Here is a 16,726-nt window from a genome sequence, read left to right as displayed (position 1 = left end):
CTTAGTGAAACTTGCAGCCACAGTGTAGGATTTTTGAAGGGTCTTTGGCATACTTACATAGCAGAACTTCAGAAATGCTGCCTTTAAGTAGGATTTTCTTTCTTTCTTGTGATTGCTAACCTCTAGTCATCTAAGGTTTACTCTTTAGCTTCAGTTTGGAGTTTCTGGAACAAGCCTAGCACCTTTAAACAAGAAGGTAACATAAATAGCACAGTTGCTTCACCGGTATTACAAAGTACATGTTACTGGTTGTCAAGGAACTGGAACTGGCAACTCTAGACACTCTGGTTGGGTTCAAAGTGCTGGTCCAGTGCTGTCTGTGCCAAATTTTTCAAAAGTTATTAGTAAAATGGAAAAAAGAAAAAGTGAATGTGGGTATATGTATTTAGAATTTTTTTTAACTGAAATAATGGCCTTTCTACAGTGTAATTTTGAAGAACTAGGACTGCCTAGGTTGTGAGTTCAGCTCTACCACTTACTTATTAGTGACCTTTTCCAAGTTATTTATCCTCTCCATGCTTTAGTTTTTTGATCTGTAGAATGGAGACAGTAGCACCTATCTCATAGTATTGTGCAAATTAGGTGAGTTAATACCTATAAAATGTTTAAAATAGTATCTGGCACATGTTAAGTTCTATATGCGTTTGTAACTATAATGTTCAAAAATAATCCCTACGTTGCACATCAGACGTTGGAAACTTTGTCAGTCCACAAGGTTTTGTTGTTTGCTTATAACTTTATTGGTTTATGAAATAAACAACTAGAGATCATCAGTGTGGTAGTGTACAGAACGTGGATTTTTAAAAAAATAGACAAAGGTTTTGAATTATACCATCATTGACTAATTCTTATATTTTAAGCAAGTTCTTTAAACTATGAGCCACGTTGGCCCCGACTGTATAATGAGCCTACTAATACGTACTTGTCCAGTTTTAGTTAAGATTAAGTTTGATAATATGTCAGCCACCTGGTACAAGAAACACTTAGTAAATGTTCGTCCTTTTTATTAATTGTTAGTCTTAATTATGTGAATACCTACTGAATTCACACACAATTATGTATATTACATAATTATAAGTAAGATTCTATTTATAATATTAATGTAGTATTAAATAAGTTAGTCTTTCATATAAAACTGCAGACTTGTACTTGGTGGTTTTACAGGCAGATCACAAATATGGTCTTTGGACGTGTTTGAGTGGGTAGATGGTGAAGGATTATTTTCTCACTTATATCTGTGTTTCCACAACCCCTGATCAAAACCCTGGGGCTGCTTTATATCTCAGAATTCAGATGGGGGGGGGATTTACAAAGAAAACATACAACATATATAATGTGCAATATTAACATTTGTAGGTGTGTCTGGGCCAGCACTGTATACTCAGATATATTAATTTTATAGCAAAATGTATGAATAATCATAGTAAGCAGGACAAATAGAGATTTTGAATTGCCTTTACGACATTTCAGGTCACGTTTTGCTGCTAAGTGAATAATGGAAAAAGTTGTTTTCAGAGTTTTTTTTTTAGGTATAAGATTCTGGACCTCAATTTTGCAGCTAATAGATTGTGAACCTTTTATATTTTTGGACATGCCTACTTAACCATGATTGTACTCTGACTCAGGAAATGCTCTAGACCCTGAGCCAGTAGAATGATTAAAGGTTTTCCCAGCCAGATTCTGTTTTTATTCTGTGGGTCTTTGCAACTGTCCAAAGGCAGAAGTGATTTTAAAACTTTTTGAGTATTTGCAACACTCAACATTGTATTTTTTTTGAATTTTTGAATTTTATTTATTTTTTATACAGCAGGTTCTTATTAGTTTCTATTTTATACATATTAGTGTATATATGTCGGTCCCAATTTCCCAATTCATCCCACCACCACCACCCCAGCCGCCATTTTCCCCCCTTGGTGTCCATAAGTTTGTTCTCTACACCTGTGTCTCTCTTATTATTTTTTTTGCGGTATGCGGGTCTCTCACTATTGTGGCCTCTCCCTCTGTGGAGCACAGGCTCCGGACACGCAGGCTCAGCGGCCATGGCTCACTGGCCTAGCCGCTCCGCGGCATGTGGGATCCTCCCGGACCGGGTCATGAACCCATGTCCACTGCATCGGCAGGCGGACTCTCAACCACTGCACCACCAGGGCAGCCCTGTGTCTCTATTTCTGACTTGCAAACAGGTTCATCTGTACCATTTTTCTAGATTCCACATATATCAGCATTGTATTCGATACTACCAACCAGCCTAAGATTTTGATTATTTTTATCTTTTTTTTTTTTTTTTTTTTTTTTGCGGTACGCGGGCCTCTCACTGTTGTGGCCTCTCCCGTTGCGGAGCACAGGCTCCGGACGCGCAGGCTCAGCGACCATGGCTCACGGGCCCAGCGGCTCCGCGGCATGTGGGATCTTCCAGGACCGGGGCACGAACCCGTGTCCCCTGCATTGGCAGGCAGACTCTTAACCACAGCGCCACCAGGAAAGCCCTATTTTTATCTTTTTTTTTTTTAATTAATTAATTTATTTTTGGCTGTGTTGGGTCTTCGTTGCTGCGCACGGGCTTTCTCTACTTGTGGTGAGTGAGGGCTACTCTTCATTGAGGTGCGCGGGCTTCTCATTTCAGTGGCTTCTCTTGTTGCGGATCACAGGCTCTAGGCACGTGGGCTTCAGTGGTTGTGGCTCGCGGCCTCTAGAGCGCAGGCTCAGTAGTTGTGGCGCACGGGCTTAGTTGCTCCGCGGCATGTGGGATCTTCCCGGACCAGGGCTTGAACCCGTGTCCCCAGCATTGGCAGGCGGATTCTTTTTTTTTTTTTTATTTTATTTATTTATTTATTTTATTTTTGGCTGTGTTGGGTCTTCATTTCTGTGCGAGGGCTTTCTCTAGTTGTGGCAAGCGGGGGCCACTCTTCATTGCGGTGTGCAGGCCTCTCACTATTGTGGCCTCTCGTTGTGGAGCACAGCCTCCAGACGCGCAGGCTCAGTAGCTGCAGCTCACAGGCCTAGTTGCTCCACGGCATGTGGGGTCTTCCCAGACCAGGGCTCAAACCCGTGTCCCCTGCATTAGCAGGCAGGTTCTTAACCACTGCGCCACCAGGGAAGCCCCCTGGCAGGCGGATTCTTAACCACTGTGCCACCAGGGAAGTCTTTTTTTTTTTTTTAAGTGGGAAAATTGAGGCTTATATGGGTTGAGTTAACTCATCCACATTTACACAACTGTTAAATGGCAGTTGTGAATTTAGAGTTGAGGATATACTATAGATAAAAGACCATCTCATTTCTCACAGTTTCTTAGCATTTTTTAACCCTTCTTGATCCCCTTTGGTTTACATAAAAATTCTCTTGTTCTCCTTTTAAGGTTGTTTGACATTTCAAAATAGGTGATTCCCTTCCAAGTGTAAATTATATGTAGTATAATGTTGAAAATACTTTCTAAAATTACAGTCACAAAGATTCTAAAACCCTCTTTCTCCCGCCTTTCTCTTTGAGGGTAACTGATTTATATTAAGACTAAGAATAAGAAGTCACCCTGCTTGGACCATGTTTTGTCTTAATGAACATTTGATTGTCAGCTCTACCACAGCCTCCTATCTTTTTTTCCCTTTTCAGTTGTTTAAGTCTTTTATTCCCTTCAAAAGATTCAACCAACAAAGCTTACTTCATTGATTCAGCAAATGTATTAATTTTATGATACACATTTTTGGATTATTAGGTATTTCTAATGTTTACATCCCCTAAGATGCCCTTTTTCTCCTGCCTTCCTCCATCATGATTTCAGTTTTCCTCTTTAGGCGAAGGCATGCAATCCACAGTAGTGGCTCTATTTCATCTTCCCGTTCTGAAGATGAACAACACTTTGAGAGGCGAAGAAAAAGGAGCCGCAGTAGAGCTATCAACAGGTTAGTGCATGTTGATTCCTTTAAAGCTACCAGCTTTTTTTTTTTTAAGTGTAAAGAAAGATGAATAATTTGGGAACAGGTGCAACTTGGCTGAATTAAAAAATTATATGCCAGGTTAATATATAAACCAGAATGTCATCTTGTTTGAAATATCTGCTGTTGAAACTAATAATAGGTTAGAACATATGTTTTCTTGTAAAACCAAAATGGTGCTTGGTAAGCACTGACTTGAGGAAATAACTATTTTTTTCATTGAAAATATATTTTTTCCATGTATAATGATAATAAATTCTGATTGTAGAACTCTTAAGGAAAATTGAAAGGTTAACTCATTTCACAACTCCTCGTAGTGTAAGTTCACATGTAATAAATCAACTCATTTGATTTTCACAATAATTATAGAAACAGGGCAAGGATTATTCCCATTTTACGAACATGGGTGGGTAAATGAAAAATGCAGTGCCTGGATTCTAATATAATATTCTTAGGGTAGAAGACAACGCTTGTTAAAGCAGTTGGGTCATAATAATCGAAGGGGCATGCAATCCAGTCATTCTTTGTATCCTAAGTTCTATGCTGCTTTTTTTCATCATGTTAGCTCTGCCCCATTCAATATGGTGGCTGCTAGCCACATGCGGCTATTGAGCACTTCAAATGTAGCTCATCTGAATTGAGATATACTATCAGTTTTTGTAAAAAATGCACTCTTGGATTTCAAAGACTTAGTACAAAAAAGAGAATGTAAAATACCTTATTTATTTATTTATTTATTTTTGGCTGCCTTGGGTCTTCGTTGCTGTGCGTGGGCTTTCTCTAGTTGCAGTGAGTGGGGGCTACTCTTCGTTGTGGTGCGTGAGCTCCTCATTGCGGTGGCTTCTCTTGTTGCGGAGCATGGGCTCTAGGCCCGTGGGCTTCAGTAGTTGTGGCACGCAGGCTCAGTAGTTGTGGCTTGCGGGCTCTAGAACGCAGGCTCAGTAGTTGTGGCGCACAGGCTTAGTTGCTCTGCGGCACGTGGCATCTTCCCGGACCAGGGCTCAAACCCGTGTCCTCTGCATTGGCAGGCAGATTCTTAACCACTGCACCACCAGGGAAGTCCAATACCTTAATTTTTTTTTTTTTTTTTTTTTTTTTGCCGTACGCGGGCCTCTCACTGCTGTGGCCTCTCCCGTTGCGGAGCACAGGCTCCGGAAGCGCCGGCTCAGCGGCCATGGCTCACAGGCCTAGCCGCTCTGCGGCATGTGGGATCTTCCCAGACCAGGGCATGAACCCGTGTCCCCTGCATCGGCAGGCGGACTCTCAACCACTGCGTCACCAGGGAAGCCCCAATACCTTAATTTTTTAAATATTGATTTTGCATGATGAAATGATAATATTTTGGATATATTGGGATATATAAAATACATTATTAAAATTAATTTTACTCTTTGTTTAGTGTGGTTAATAGAAAATTTTAAATTACATTTTTGGCTTGCATTTCATATCTATTGGACAGCAATGAGATCATTCTAAAGCTATGTACTTTGCCTTCATTTCATAAAAATGTGCATCTAACCTTATGGCTTTTTTTTTTAATTATTTATTTGGTTGCCCTGGGTCTTAGCTGTGGCAGGCAGGCTCCTTAGTTGCGGCTCGCCGGCTCCTTAGTTGCAGCACGTTGGCTCTGTAGTTGTGGCTCCAGGGCTTCTTAGTTGTGACATGCGAACTCTTAGTTGTGGCATGCATGTGGGATCTAGTTCCCTGACCAGGGATCGAACCCAGGCCCCCTGCATTTGGAGCACGGAGTCCCATCCACTGCACCACCAGGGAAGTCCCAATCCTATGGTTTTTATTATTATGCAGTTCTATTAAGAATTGTTTAAGAAATATCTTTTTAAAAGCCACAGCTGAAAACTTTTCCATCTTAGACTTTGCAGTATAAATTCCTGGTGGAGTTTGAGACTAGCAAGAATTGTCACTTGGGGTGAGCATGGTGTGCTTTTACTTGTGTTCAGTTGCAGCAGGCATTTTTTGCTTAGGCATTCTGCTACAAGTATCTTAACTTTTAACATAAGTGTTTTCATTCTTCCAGCTATAAAACAAGCAGGTTTTTCTAGGTGTATTTTTTGTAACCTACCGTAACTGTTTTTGAAAGTAATTAGGAAAGTAGTGATTCATTCTTGCTTGAAAGGATTGATATGGATCCAGGTGCTGGTGGACTATGAGTATTTTGCTGAGAGGTATAGTAGCAGAGTTGTTGCAGATCTGGAGACATGCTGCTTGTATGTGATTCCTAGATTTGCCACTTACTAGTTGCGTGATCTTGGGCATTACAGTTAACCTTTCTGTGTCTCGGTTTTCTTTTAAAATTGGGGAAATAATAATACCTACCTCATAAGAATATTGTGAGGATTTAATGAATTTATACATGTAAAGCACCTAAACTAAAACAGTGTTTGGCAAATGGTAAACTCTCTGTAGGTCAGACAAGATTATTATAATGTATATTGATACTTTCTGAATTCTGAACCATGAATTACTTTATGTTCCTGTGGTATCTTGAAAACTGGCATTTTCATTTGATTGTATATCTTTAATAATAAAGGTTCACATATAAATATTTCTAACACTTAAGTTCTCAACCTCTAAAGAAAATGAGGAACTTGAAACACATAATCTCATGATTTCCCCATTTGAAATTTTTTAAATTCTTAAGAAAAATGTCTATATTCTAACATGGAATTTGGGGAAGGAAGAGGGGTCGATGAATGGTTTTTTTTTTTTTAATCTTTTTAAAATAGGTGCCTCCCACTAAATTTTCGGAAAGATGAATTAAAAGGTATTTATAAAGATCGAATGAAAATTGGAGGAAGCCTTGCTGATGTTGATCCAATGCAACTAGATTCTTCAGTGAGTACAGTCTGAAATGTATTATCTTTTTTGTTTCAGTTTAAAGTTAAAAAAGAAATCAATTGTTTTATCAGAAATTTTAATCTTTATAGATTCTTTTCTTTCTTTTTTTAATCTTTAGGCCACAACTAAGATCCTGTTACTCAGCTGACTGTGTGTGGCTTGGGTAGTTTGGGAATGGAGTAAGATTTTAATTTTGATTCCAAATTTAAGAACATCAATGTTTCCCTTCCATTACCAGGTGCGATTTGATAGTGTTGGTGGCTTGGCTAATCATATTGCAGCTCTAAAAGAGATGGTGCTGTTTCCATTACTTTATCCAGAAGTCTTTGAAAAATTCAAAATTCAACCTCCAAGGTAATTTAATTATACATTTTATTTTAGCCAAAACATGAGCTATGCTATGTCCAGAAAGATAATGCTTCTCTGTTGAAAATTTTCAGTCTACAGTAATTTGTTATACTTGCCCTGCAACATCCTGGGTGTTTCGAGTATTTTTACTTTCTTAATGTTTAACATGAAAAATGGTTTCAAAATTGATTCTCCATTAAAAAAAAAATCGTTTTCCATGGCTTTTCATACATTTAGTAGAATTCCTCTCATACATACTCTTTACTTTTTTTCTTTCAGTTTTGTAATTTAGTTTTAAATTTATGTCAAAGTAATACATGTATGTAATTTTTAATATATTCTTTATTTTATTTTATAATGAAGTATAGTTGATTATATGTAATTTTAAAAGTTAAATAGTACTATAAGTTTTACAAAGAAAAAATGGTAGTAGTCCCTTCTCTGTTTTTTCTATTTTAGACATAATATATAGACTTCTGTGAACAATGACTGTTTGACTCTTACTTTCCCCACCCTCCACACACACACATTTTTCCCCCTTCAATATTTCCAGTAGTTTGTTTATATATAGATAAACTTGATTTTCACTGTTTGCTTTATGACTATGTAAATATTTCTTGCAGTTTAGCCATGTATTATATAACTGCATTTCCTCTTTTATATCTCTCCTCTCCCCACCAACTTTAATTTTTGCCGGCGAGGAGGTAGGGACTTGGTACTTAGTTTTTTTGTTTTTTGTTTTTTTTTTTGCGGTATGTGGGCCTCTCACTGTTGTGGCCTCTCCCATTGCGGAGCACAGGCTCCGGACACGCAGGCTCAATGGCCATGGCTCATGGGCCAAGCCGCTCCGCGGCATGTGGGATCCTCCCAGACCGGGGCACGAACCCGTGTCCCCTGCATCGGCAGGCGGACTCTCAACCACTGCGCCACCAGGGAAGCCCTGGTACTTAGTTTTATATATACTTATCCTTTCACCCACAGAGTTATTGCTAGAGCTGTAAAACTCTTCTCAGTATAGTTAAAGATATCAGATAATTATTGGCTCCTCCTTACTTTTCTAGAAACATCTTCCTGGAGCCTTTGTTCTTCTGCTTCCCTCTGGACTGGTTGCTGTTAGTCTTGTAGCACAGCTAAGTCTTGGGATTTCCCATTACCATCTTCATGGGATTTCCTTTGTGTTTCTCGCAGTGCTGGGTTCCTAGCTTCCTGGATTCAACTAAGACCTTCTTGGTTTATAGCTGTGTTTTGGTAGAGCACATTCTAGGAATAGCCTGAGGAAAAGAGTGCATGGGAGATTATTTTTATTTATTTTATTTTTGAGAATGGTCATGTAACCAACACTCTGTTGATGTTCCTCCCCCACACACCCCTTGTGCTGTTGTGCTGTGCCTTTGTGATCTGAAAACATGGCTTTGATTTCTGGGAATTTTTTTTTTTTTTTTTTTACTTCTTTTGTAATTTTTTCACTCCAGTTTTTCCTCTTCCCTTTCATATCAGTTTAGCGTTAGACCTTCTAAATTAATCTGCTTTTCTTACCTTTTTTCTCTGATTTTGGTTTGTCTTGATGTTAGAGGCTTTCCTTAAATCTCTAGTAACCCTTAGCTCTCTGTTGGTGTTTAAGAGTGAAGCTTTTTTTTTTTTTTTTTTTTTTTGCGATACGCGGGCCTCTCACTGTTGCGGCCTCTCCCGTTGCGGAGCACAGGCTCCGGACGCGCAGGCTCAGCGGCCATGGCTCACGGGCCCAGCCACTCCGCGGCATGTGGGATCTTCCCGGACCGGGGCACGAACCCGTGTCCCCTGCATTGGCAGACGGACTCTCAACCACTGCGCCACCAGGGAAGCCCTGAAGCATATTTTTAAAAGCTTGCTAGTTGGGCTTAACTGGTAGGCCTCTCCTTAGGGTAACTAGTGGGGATGTTTCTTCTACCAGAAGTTCTCAAAGTCTATATCTAGGAGGGTTCCCTCCATCCGCCCACCAAGAGATGCATCTTCAAGTTTTCTGTGTGACGCCTGACTGCCAGCATTTTAGCAGTAGACCTGAGCACAGGTTAGGAGTCTCCACCATTAAGTATGACGTGTTACAGTTAATTCCTGCAGCAGCTCATCTTGTCCTCTACTACAAAGTAAACCATCCAAGCAAGTTGCCTGCACAGGGTACGGAAAAGGGAGATCAGGGTGGTCTCACTGTTCTTTAAGAATGTTTTACTTCCTCCTGTTTTCACCCCCACCCTTCACTCCTGCCTTGAGATAAGCTGCCTCTAAATTGTGAAAGGGGTTTTGCAAATTAGCTTTCTTTTTGGGTGCTTCTCTAGATTTTTAGCTTTTTCAGGTCTCTAATGTCATCTGCATTCTAACTTACAAAATTTTGTTGGGGTATCTCAAGTACTATCATCTGTTTTTGTTGTTCACTTTGTTTTATGTGCTTTAGCAGAATTAATGGAGAGCGCACAGATAAAACCATGTGGTCAGTCTGTCATGTTTAACTGGAAGTCCACTCCTGAACTTTCTATATCACCATACTTTTTTATCCCCTTCCTTTTTCCTCTAGTTTTTATACCTTACTTACCAACCAGTTTTTAAACCCTAGCTCCTGGTTTCCTTTTCCTTTTCTTTTCTTGTTTGTGGAATTTTTTTTTTTTTTAGCTGTGGCGCATGGGCTTAGGTTCTCGTGGCATGTGGGATCTTCCCATACCAGGGCTCGAACCCGTGTCCCCTGCATTGGCAGGTAGATTCTTGAACACTGTGCCACCAGGGAAGTCCCTGATTTCCTTTTCCTTATATAATTTTTCTCCCTGAATCAGGCTCTATGGAAACATTGATTTAAGTAAACTTTTATCTTTAATTAATTAATTTATTTATTTTTGGCTGCATTGAGTCTTCATTGCTACGCTCTGTGCGTGGGCTTTCTCTAGTTGCAGCAACCAGGGGCTACTCTTCGTTGCAGTGCGTGGGCTTCTCACTGCAGTGGCTTCTCTTGTGGCGGAGCACGGGCTCTAGGCATGCAGGCTCTAGAGCGCAGGGTCAGTAGTTGTGGTTCATGGGCTTAGTTGCTCCGTGGCATGTGGGATCTTCCCAGACCAGGGCTCGAACATGTGTCCCCTGCATTGGCAGGAGGATTCTTCACAACTGCACCAGCAGGGAAGTCCCTAAGTAAACGTTTTAAAATTAGTAGGCTTTTCCCCTTTTCCATTATAAAAGTTATGTACCATAAATCAATTACAGTTAAACATTGAGTAAATTCCAAAAAATTTTTTTAAATGTAAAAGATATGAATAATAAATAATAGAATCTACTGCTTACAGGAAATGTTGAAAGTACCTAGTTAAAGTGATTTAGTGAATTTTAGGGAATTCCCTGGCAGTCCAAGCTCTCACTGCTGGGGGCCCGGGTTTAATCCTTGGTCAGAGAGCTAAGATCCCACAAGCTGTAGGTTGTGGCCAAAAAAAAAAAAACTGATTTAGTGAATTTTAAAAGAAACAACAAATTAGAGCATTCTCTAAAATCATATACAAAAATAAACTCAAAATAGACTAAAAACCTAAATGTAAGACCAAAACCCATAAAACTCCTAGAGGAAAACCTAGGCAGAACACTCTTTAACATAAATCATAGCAATATATTTTTGGATCTGTTTCCTAAAACAAAGGAAATAAAAGCAAAATAAACAAATGGGACCTAGTTATATTAAAAGCTTTTGCACAGCAAAGGAAACTATTGACAAAACAAAAAGACAACATATGGGAGAAAATATTTGCAAATGATATGACTGACTGATAAGGGGTAAATATCCAACATATATAATCAGCTCATACAGCTCAACATTAAAAAACAAACAACCTGACTAAAAAATGGGCAAAAGAACTGAATAGATGTTTTTCCAAAGGGGACATGCGGATGGCCAACAGGCAGTTGAAAAGATGCTCAGCATCATTAATCATCAGGGAAATGCAAATCAAAACCACAATGAGATATCACCTCACACCTGTCAGAATGGCTGTTATCAAAAAGAACACAAATATGGCTTCCCTGGTGGCACAGTGGTTAAGAATCCACCTGCCAATGCAGGGGACATGGGTTCGAGCCCTGGTCCAGGAAGATTCCACATGCCATGGAGCAACTAAGCCCATGCACCACAACTACTGACCCTGCGCTCTAGAGCCCACAAGCCACAACTACCGAAGCCCATGCGCCTAGAGCCTGTACTCCGCAACAAGAGAAGCCACTGTAGTGAGAAGCCCATGCAGTGCAACGAAGAGTAGCCCCCAATTGCCACAACTAGAGAAAGCCTGCATGCAGCAACAAAGACCCAACACAGCCAAAAATAAATAAATAAATAAATTTATTTTAAAAAGAACACAAATAACAAATGTGGGGAAAATGTGTAGAAAAGGGAACCCTCATACATTGTTGGTGGGAGTGTAAATTGGTACACTACTGTGGAAAACAGTATGGAGGTTTCTCAAAAAACTAAAGATAGAACTACCACCATATGCCCCAGTAATTCCACTCCTGGGTACATACCTGAAAAAAAAAACCCACTAATTTAAAAAGACACATGCAACCCAATGTTCATAGCAGCATTATTTACAGTTGCCAAGTTATGGAAGCAACCTAAGTGTCCATCAGCAGATGAATGGATAAAGAAGATGTGGTATGTATATACACAATGGAATACTACTCAGCCATAGAAAAAGAATGAAATTTTGCCATTTGCAGCAGCACTGATGGACTTGGAGGGCATTATGCTGAGTGAAATAAGTCAGACAGAGGAAGGCAGATACTGTATGATATCACTTATGTGTGGAATATGAAAGGACAATAAACTAGTGAATATAAGAAAAAAGAAGCAGACTCACAGATATGGAGGACAAACTAATGCTTACCAGTGGGGAGAGGGAATTGGGGAGGGGCAATATAGGGGTAGGGGATTAAGAGGTACAAACTATTAGGTATAAAATAAGCTACAAGGATATGTTGTACAACATAGGGAATAGAGCACATATTTTCTAATTACTATAAATGAAATATAACCTTTAAAAATTGTGAATTACTATATTGTATGCCTGTAGCTTAGTTAATATTTTATATCCACTATACTTGAATTTTAAAAATTAAAGTAAAAAAATTAAACAACAGATTCCTTCAATTTTTTCTCTTCATTTCCCCTTCCTTACATTTCCCCTTTCTTACATTTCTGCTCATAAAAAATCAATATATGACTACATTAAACTATTTTCATATGGTATGTTCTCTTTCTATTTTAATGACTGAATAATATTCCATTTTGTGGATGTATCACATTTTATTTAATTGATTCTGCTATTTTTGGCTATTTTGTTTTCTCCTGTTTTCTTTATCACAGATGTCAATATCATGAACATCTCATTGCTTCCTCTTTATGGGAATCATTAAGTTTTTTCTTTAAGATACCGTCTCACAAATAAGATTACTGTGAGATATATTTTTTAAAAAACTATATATATATATATATATATATATATATTTTTTTTTTTTTTTTTGTGGTACGCAGGCCTCTCACTGTTGTGGCCTCTCCCGTTGCGGAGCACAGGCTCCGGACGCGCAGGCTCAGCGGCCATGGCTCACAGGCCCAGCCACTCCACGGCATGTGGGATCCTCCCGGACCGGGGCACGAACCCGTGTCCCCTGCATCGGCAGGCGGACTCTCAACCACTGCGCCACCAGGGAAGCCCAAACATAGATATATTTTTAAAAATCTGTTTCTGTCTTGACTTTTGTACATTGAAATCTCTGGTTTATTTCACTTACTTGTCTGATTGTTTTCTTAACAATTGCTTTGTTTTTTTACCATCTGCATTTGATTATGTTCGTTTCTTATTATTTTTCTTTTTCTTTTGGCTGCGATGCACGGCTTGTGGGATACTAGTTCCCCGACCAGGGATTGAACCCATGCCCTGGCAGTGCAAGCGCCAAGTCCTAACCACTGGACTGCCAGGGAATTCCCTTATTTTTCTTTTATTTTTTTCTTGACTTTGAATAGATTTTTTTTTTTTTTTGCGGTATGTGGGCCTCTTACTGTTGTGGCCTCTCCCGCTGCAGAGCAGAGGCTCCGGACGTGCAGGCTCAGCAGCCATGGTTCACGGGCCCAGCCGCTCCACGGCATATGGGATCTTCCCGGACCGGGGCACGAACCCGTGTCCCCTGCATCGGCAGGCAAACTCTCAACCACTGCGCCACCAGGGAAGCCCTTGAATAGATTGTATCCATCACTTGTGATTTTTTTTTTTTTTTTTTGCCATTCTTATTTTGTCATTTCTGTTTTTCTGGGATCTTCCTTAACTTTTCAAGAGCAGTTATTTGATGATCATTTCTAGTAAGATTATGAATATAACCCATTTTCTCAGAATTCTGTCCTGAGAACAGTGAATAACTTTGGAAATATGTGAAAAAGCTGTACATTACCCTATGACAATACAGTGATGTCGCCAAAAATTATCTTGACTTCTTTGTGTTGTCCTAGTCCCTGTCACCCAGCCACTACTTCAAGTTCTCTCTTCTTTTATCTTATTTTCTCTTGTGTTCATTCCCACTGTTTTCTTGCAAAACTTTTGCTGTTATGTTACTGGTGCTCAGACCGAAGATTATACATGAAATCTGCTATTCTTTCCCCTGATATGTTATAAAATTAAACAGTCAGGTCTTTTCAATCATAACTTTTATGCAAGATAAGATAATATGATGAGCATGATGAATGAATGAAAGAAAATATGTTTCACATAAAGGGTTTTATTTAGTTTCAATATTAATTTTATAGTATGAATATTAATTCCTAGGTTTTAAGTTGTGCTTTGTGGATTGAAATGATATTTCACTTGTCTTACTTACATTCTTATTCATTAAATGTATTCATGAAATTGGTTTCTAATTTTTTGTTTGGTCTATTTTTCAGTGTAGTACTAAAATAATACTTATTCTTTTACAGAGGTTGTTTGTTTTATGGTCCACCTGGAACTGGAAAAACTCTGGTTGCTAGAGCACTTGCCAATGAATGCAGTCAAGGGGATAAAAGAGTAGCATTTTTCATGAGGAAAGGTGCTGATTGTCTGAGTAAGTGGGTAGGAGAATCTGAAAGACAGCTGCGATTGCTATTTGATCAGGTATGATATTAAAATTTACCTATATAGATCTGTAATCAGTGTAGATTGAGTATAAGGATTGGATAAACCTTGCATTTAATCACTTTTCATAGAAATAAACTCATAATAATTATACCAAATATATACTCTTCCTAGATTATTTTCCTTTGTCATGTCATGATTACACCAACATATGATGAACAGTTTTATAGTAAAAAGAGGAAGGAATAATTGGGTCTAAGTTCTTTGGAGTCTTAGGTCTCATATCTAAAGACTAGAGACAGAGTGGTAGTCTCACACTTAAAAGAGACGACAGTAGTGAGTTATGTTTCAGTATACGAGCTGAAGATTAGCTCTGCCCTAGAGCGGCTTTCAGTTTCATATCCCAATTGTATTGACAGTAAGTTGTGAGATAATAACATTCTTAGCTACTGAGGCATATTTTTGCAAATGCTTTTATATCTCTTTGTAGATTCACTGAGGTTTTTTTTCTTTTGACTTTACTGAAATAGATTTTAAACTATGGCATCTTATTAAATGTTTTTTTCATCCTGACATGGAGGAAAGCTATGTCACTGTCTTCTATTCTTTGTCTTGTTTCGACAATTGGTCTTCAGTAGATATTTTTTGTGTCCCAATAATTGTAGCTGTATGAAATCTGAGGGATATAACCAGTGGAGTATATTGAATGTTTCCAGCTGAAAATGCAAATAAACTTAAATTGTATGCTGTTATAATTTATTATGTCTGAATCCTTAAAACATAGTTCTTGAGTTTATATTTTTAAAAACTTCTTATAAGCAAGTAGGAATGAAAATGGATTAAAATGGTTTATATTAACTCTGTGTATTTGAAGCTTTTCATGATAACATGCAATCACTGGACTTGCTTCCTAGGCCTATCAGATGCGCCCATCAATTATTTTCTTTGATGAAATCGATGGTCTGGCTCCAGTACGGTCAAGCAGGCAAGATCAAATTCACAGGTAAAACTTGCTTGATGGTACTTCTGCCTTTCTTCCTATATTCTGAGCAGTATTGATGTTGCATGAGGGACGGAATGTTAGATGGTGAAAGAAAGTTTATAAACCAGTGTTGTTTGGTAGTAGAAACCAATGTATAGTACAGAAGAAAAAGAAAAAGTGAACCTGTTCTAAAGGGTAGGGTGTTCTCAAGCACAGTATTGGTTATAGATTTAACTTGTGATACAGAGTTAAATGCCCATTGGCCAGTGAGGTAAGGCAAATAAAATGAGTGAGGCAGGCCAGTGATAAGGGTGGGTCTGGGAAATGTGGCTGAGTGCCCAATCATGAAGAGCAAAGCCAATTGTTTTTAGCTCCAGCCTATTACTGAAGTGCAAAAGCTGACTCAGACTTGAAAAATAAATTTTCTTTCTTAAATTTTATATTCAAATTTTTGTGTTGAATATCTTTTAGATGTTGCCAACTAATTCAGATGCTTTTTTCCCCCCTAGTACTAGCCCAACTTCCTGATTTTCAGAATGGCAAAGTTACATCTCCCCTGTGATAATTGCTTACCCAAGGGAGCAGTTTTCCCTAGTACCACTGACTCAACTTGAATCTAAATTCATTTTAATCCTAGTTCATCTTCAGTTTTTCACAGCTTCTTTTTAAATGTAATTATTTAATTAATTTGGGATACCCAAAAGCAAATGTTTGCATGTTTTCATTATGCCAGTATTGTTTTTTATTGTAGATAATATAAAAGAGAAACGAGACATAAAATTATGAGTGATAGGTAGGCTTTGGCTTTTCTAACACCTAACAACATTTACTATATTCTGGTCCCCTTCTTTGACTTGATACTATAAAATTTTATTTGTTGTTCTGAGTAAATTAAAATGTTTACTCCTATATGGTAAAAATAGTTGTGTGTGCACATACCCTACCAATAATCATACACACTTTTTATATATGACACATTTCATTATCAGCCATACTGTATTCATTGTGTTGATAGGGAAAAATATATTTAACAATATGACCATCACTTTGCAATCAAGTAATTGACTACTTACCGTATTTTGGAACAGTTCTAAAAGGGATTGAAGAAATTTTAACAAGAAATATAGAATAATTTTAGCAAGCACTTATCATTTCAAATATATATTTTAAAGAGAAATTTAGTTTTTTGTTTTTTCCAAAGACTTAAAAAATCTGAGAGAAAAACATTTTTGTTAAATTAAGCTTATTTGTTTATTTATTTATTTTAAGAGAGTAAATCTTTTTTTTTTTAACTTATTTATTTATTTATATTTTTTATTTTTGGCTGCGTTGGGTATTTGTTGTTGCGCGCGGGCTTTCTCTAGTTGTGGCGAGCAGGGGCTGCTCTTCATTGTGTTGCGTGGGCTTCTCATTGCGGCGGCTTCTCTTGTTGAGGAGCACGGGCTCTAGGTGCGCGGGCTTCAGTAGTTGTGGCTCACAGGCTTAGTTGCTCCGTGGCATGTGTGATCTTCCTG

General features: G+C 38.4%; 1 protein-coding gene across 3 annotated transcripts in view; it reads left to right on the top strand.

Annotated features, from left to right (window-relative positions):
• The window catches only part of ATAD2 (ATPase family AAA domain containing 2), a gene marked incomplete at its 5' end in the record, with an annotated part of 67,952 nt that overhangs the window by 27,109 nt on the left and 24,117 nt on the right, over window positions 1–16,726 (top strand). For 2 of the 3 annotated variants that reach the window (XM_079722617.1, XM_079722615.1), the window contains 5 exons: window positions 3,789–3,896; window positions 6,674–6,782; window positions 7,024–7,139; window positions 14,095–14,269; window positions 15,145–15,233. In XM_079722617.1, coding sequence (XP_079578743.1) covers window positions 3,789–3,896; window positions 6,674–6,782; window positions 7,024–7,139; window positions 14,095–14,269; window positions 15,145–15,233 — 597 coding nt within the window. The remainder of the gene's footprint in view (window positions 1–3,788; window positions 3,897–6,673; window positions 6,783–7,023; window positions 7,140–14,094; window positions 14,270–15,144; window positions 15,234–16,726) is intronic. The other variant, XM_079722616.1, reaches the window with a different exon arrangement.

This window comes from Hyperoodon ampullatus (assembly GCF_949752795.1).
Source record: "Hyperoodon ampullatus genome assembly, chromosome: 17".
NCBI classification, from domain to species: Eukaryota; Metazoa; Chordata; class Mammalia; order Artiodactyla; family Ziphiidae; genus Hyperoodon; species Hyperoodon ampullatus.
The sequence above is the reverse complement of the archived record's forward strand: the minus strand, read 5'-3'. Positions and strand labels throughout refer to the sequence as shown.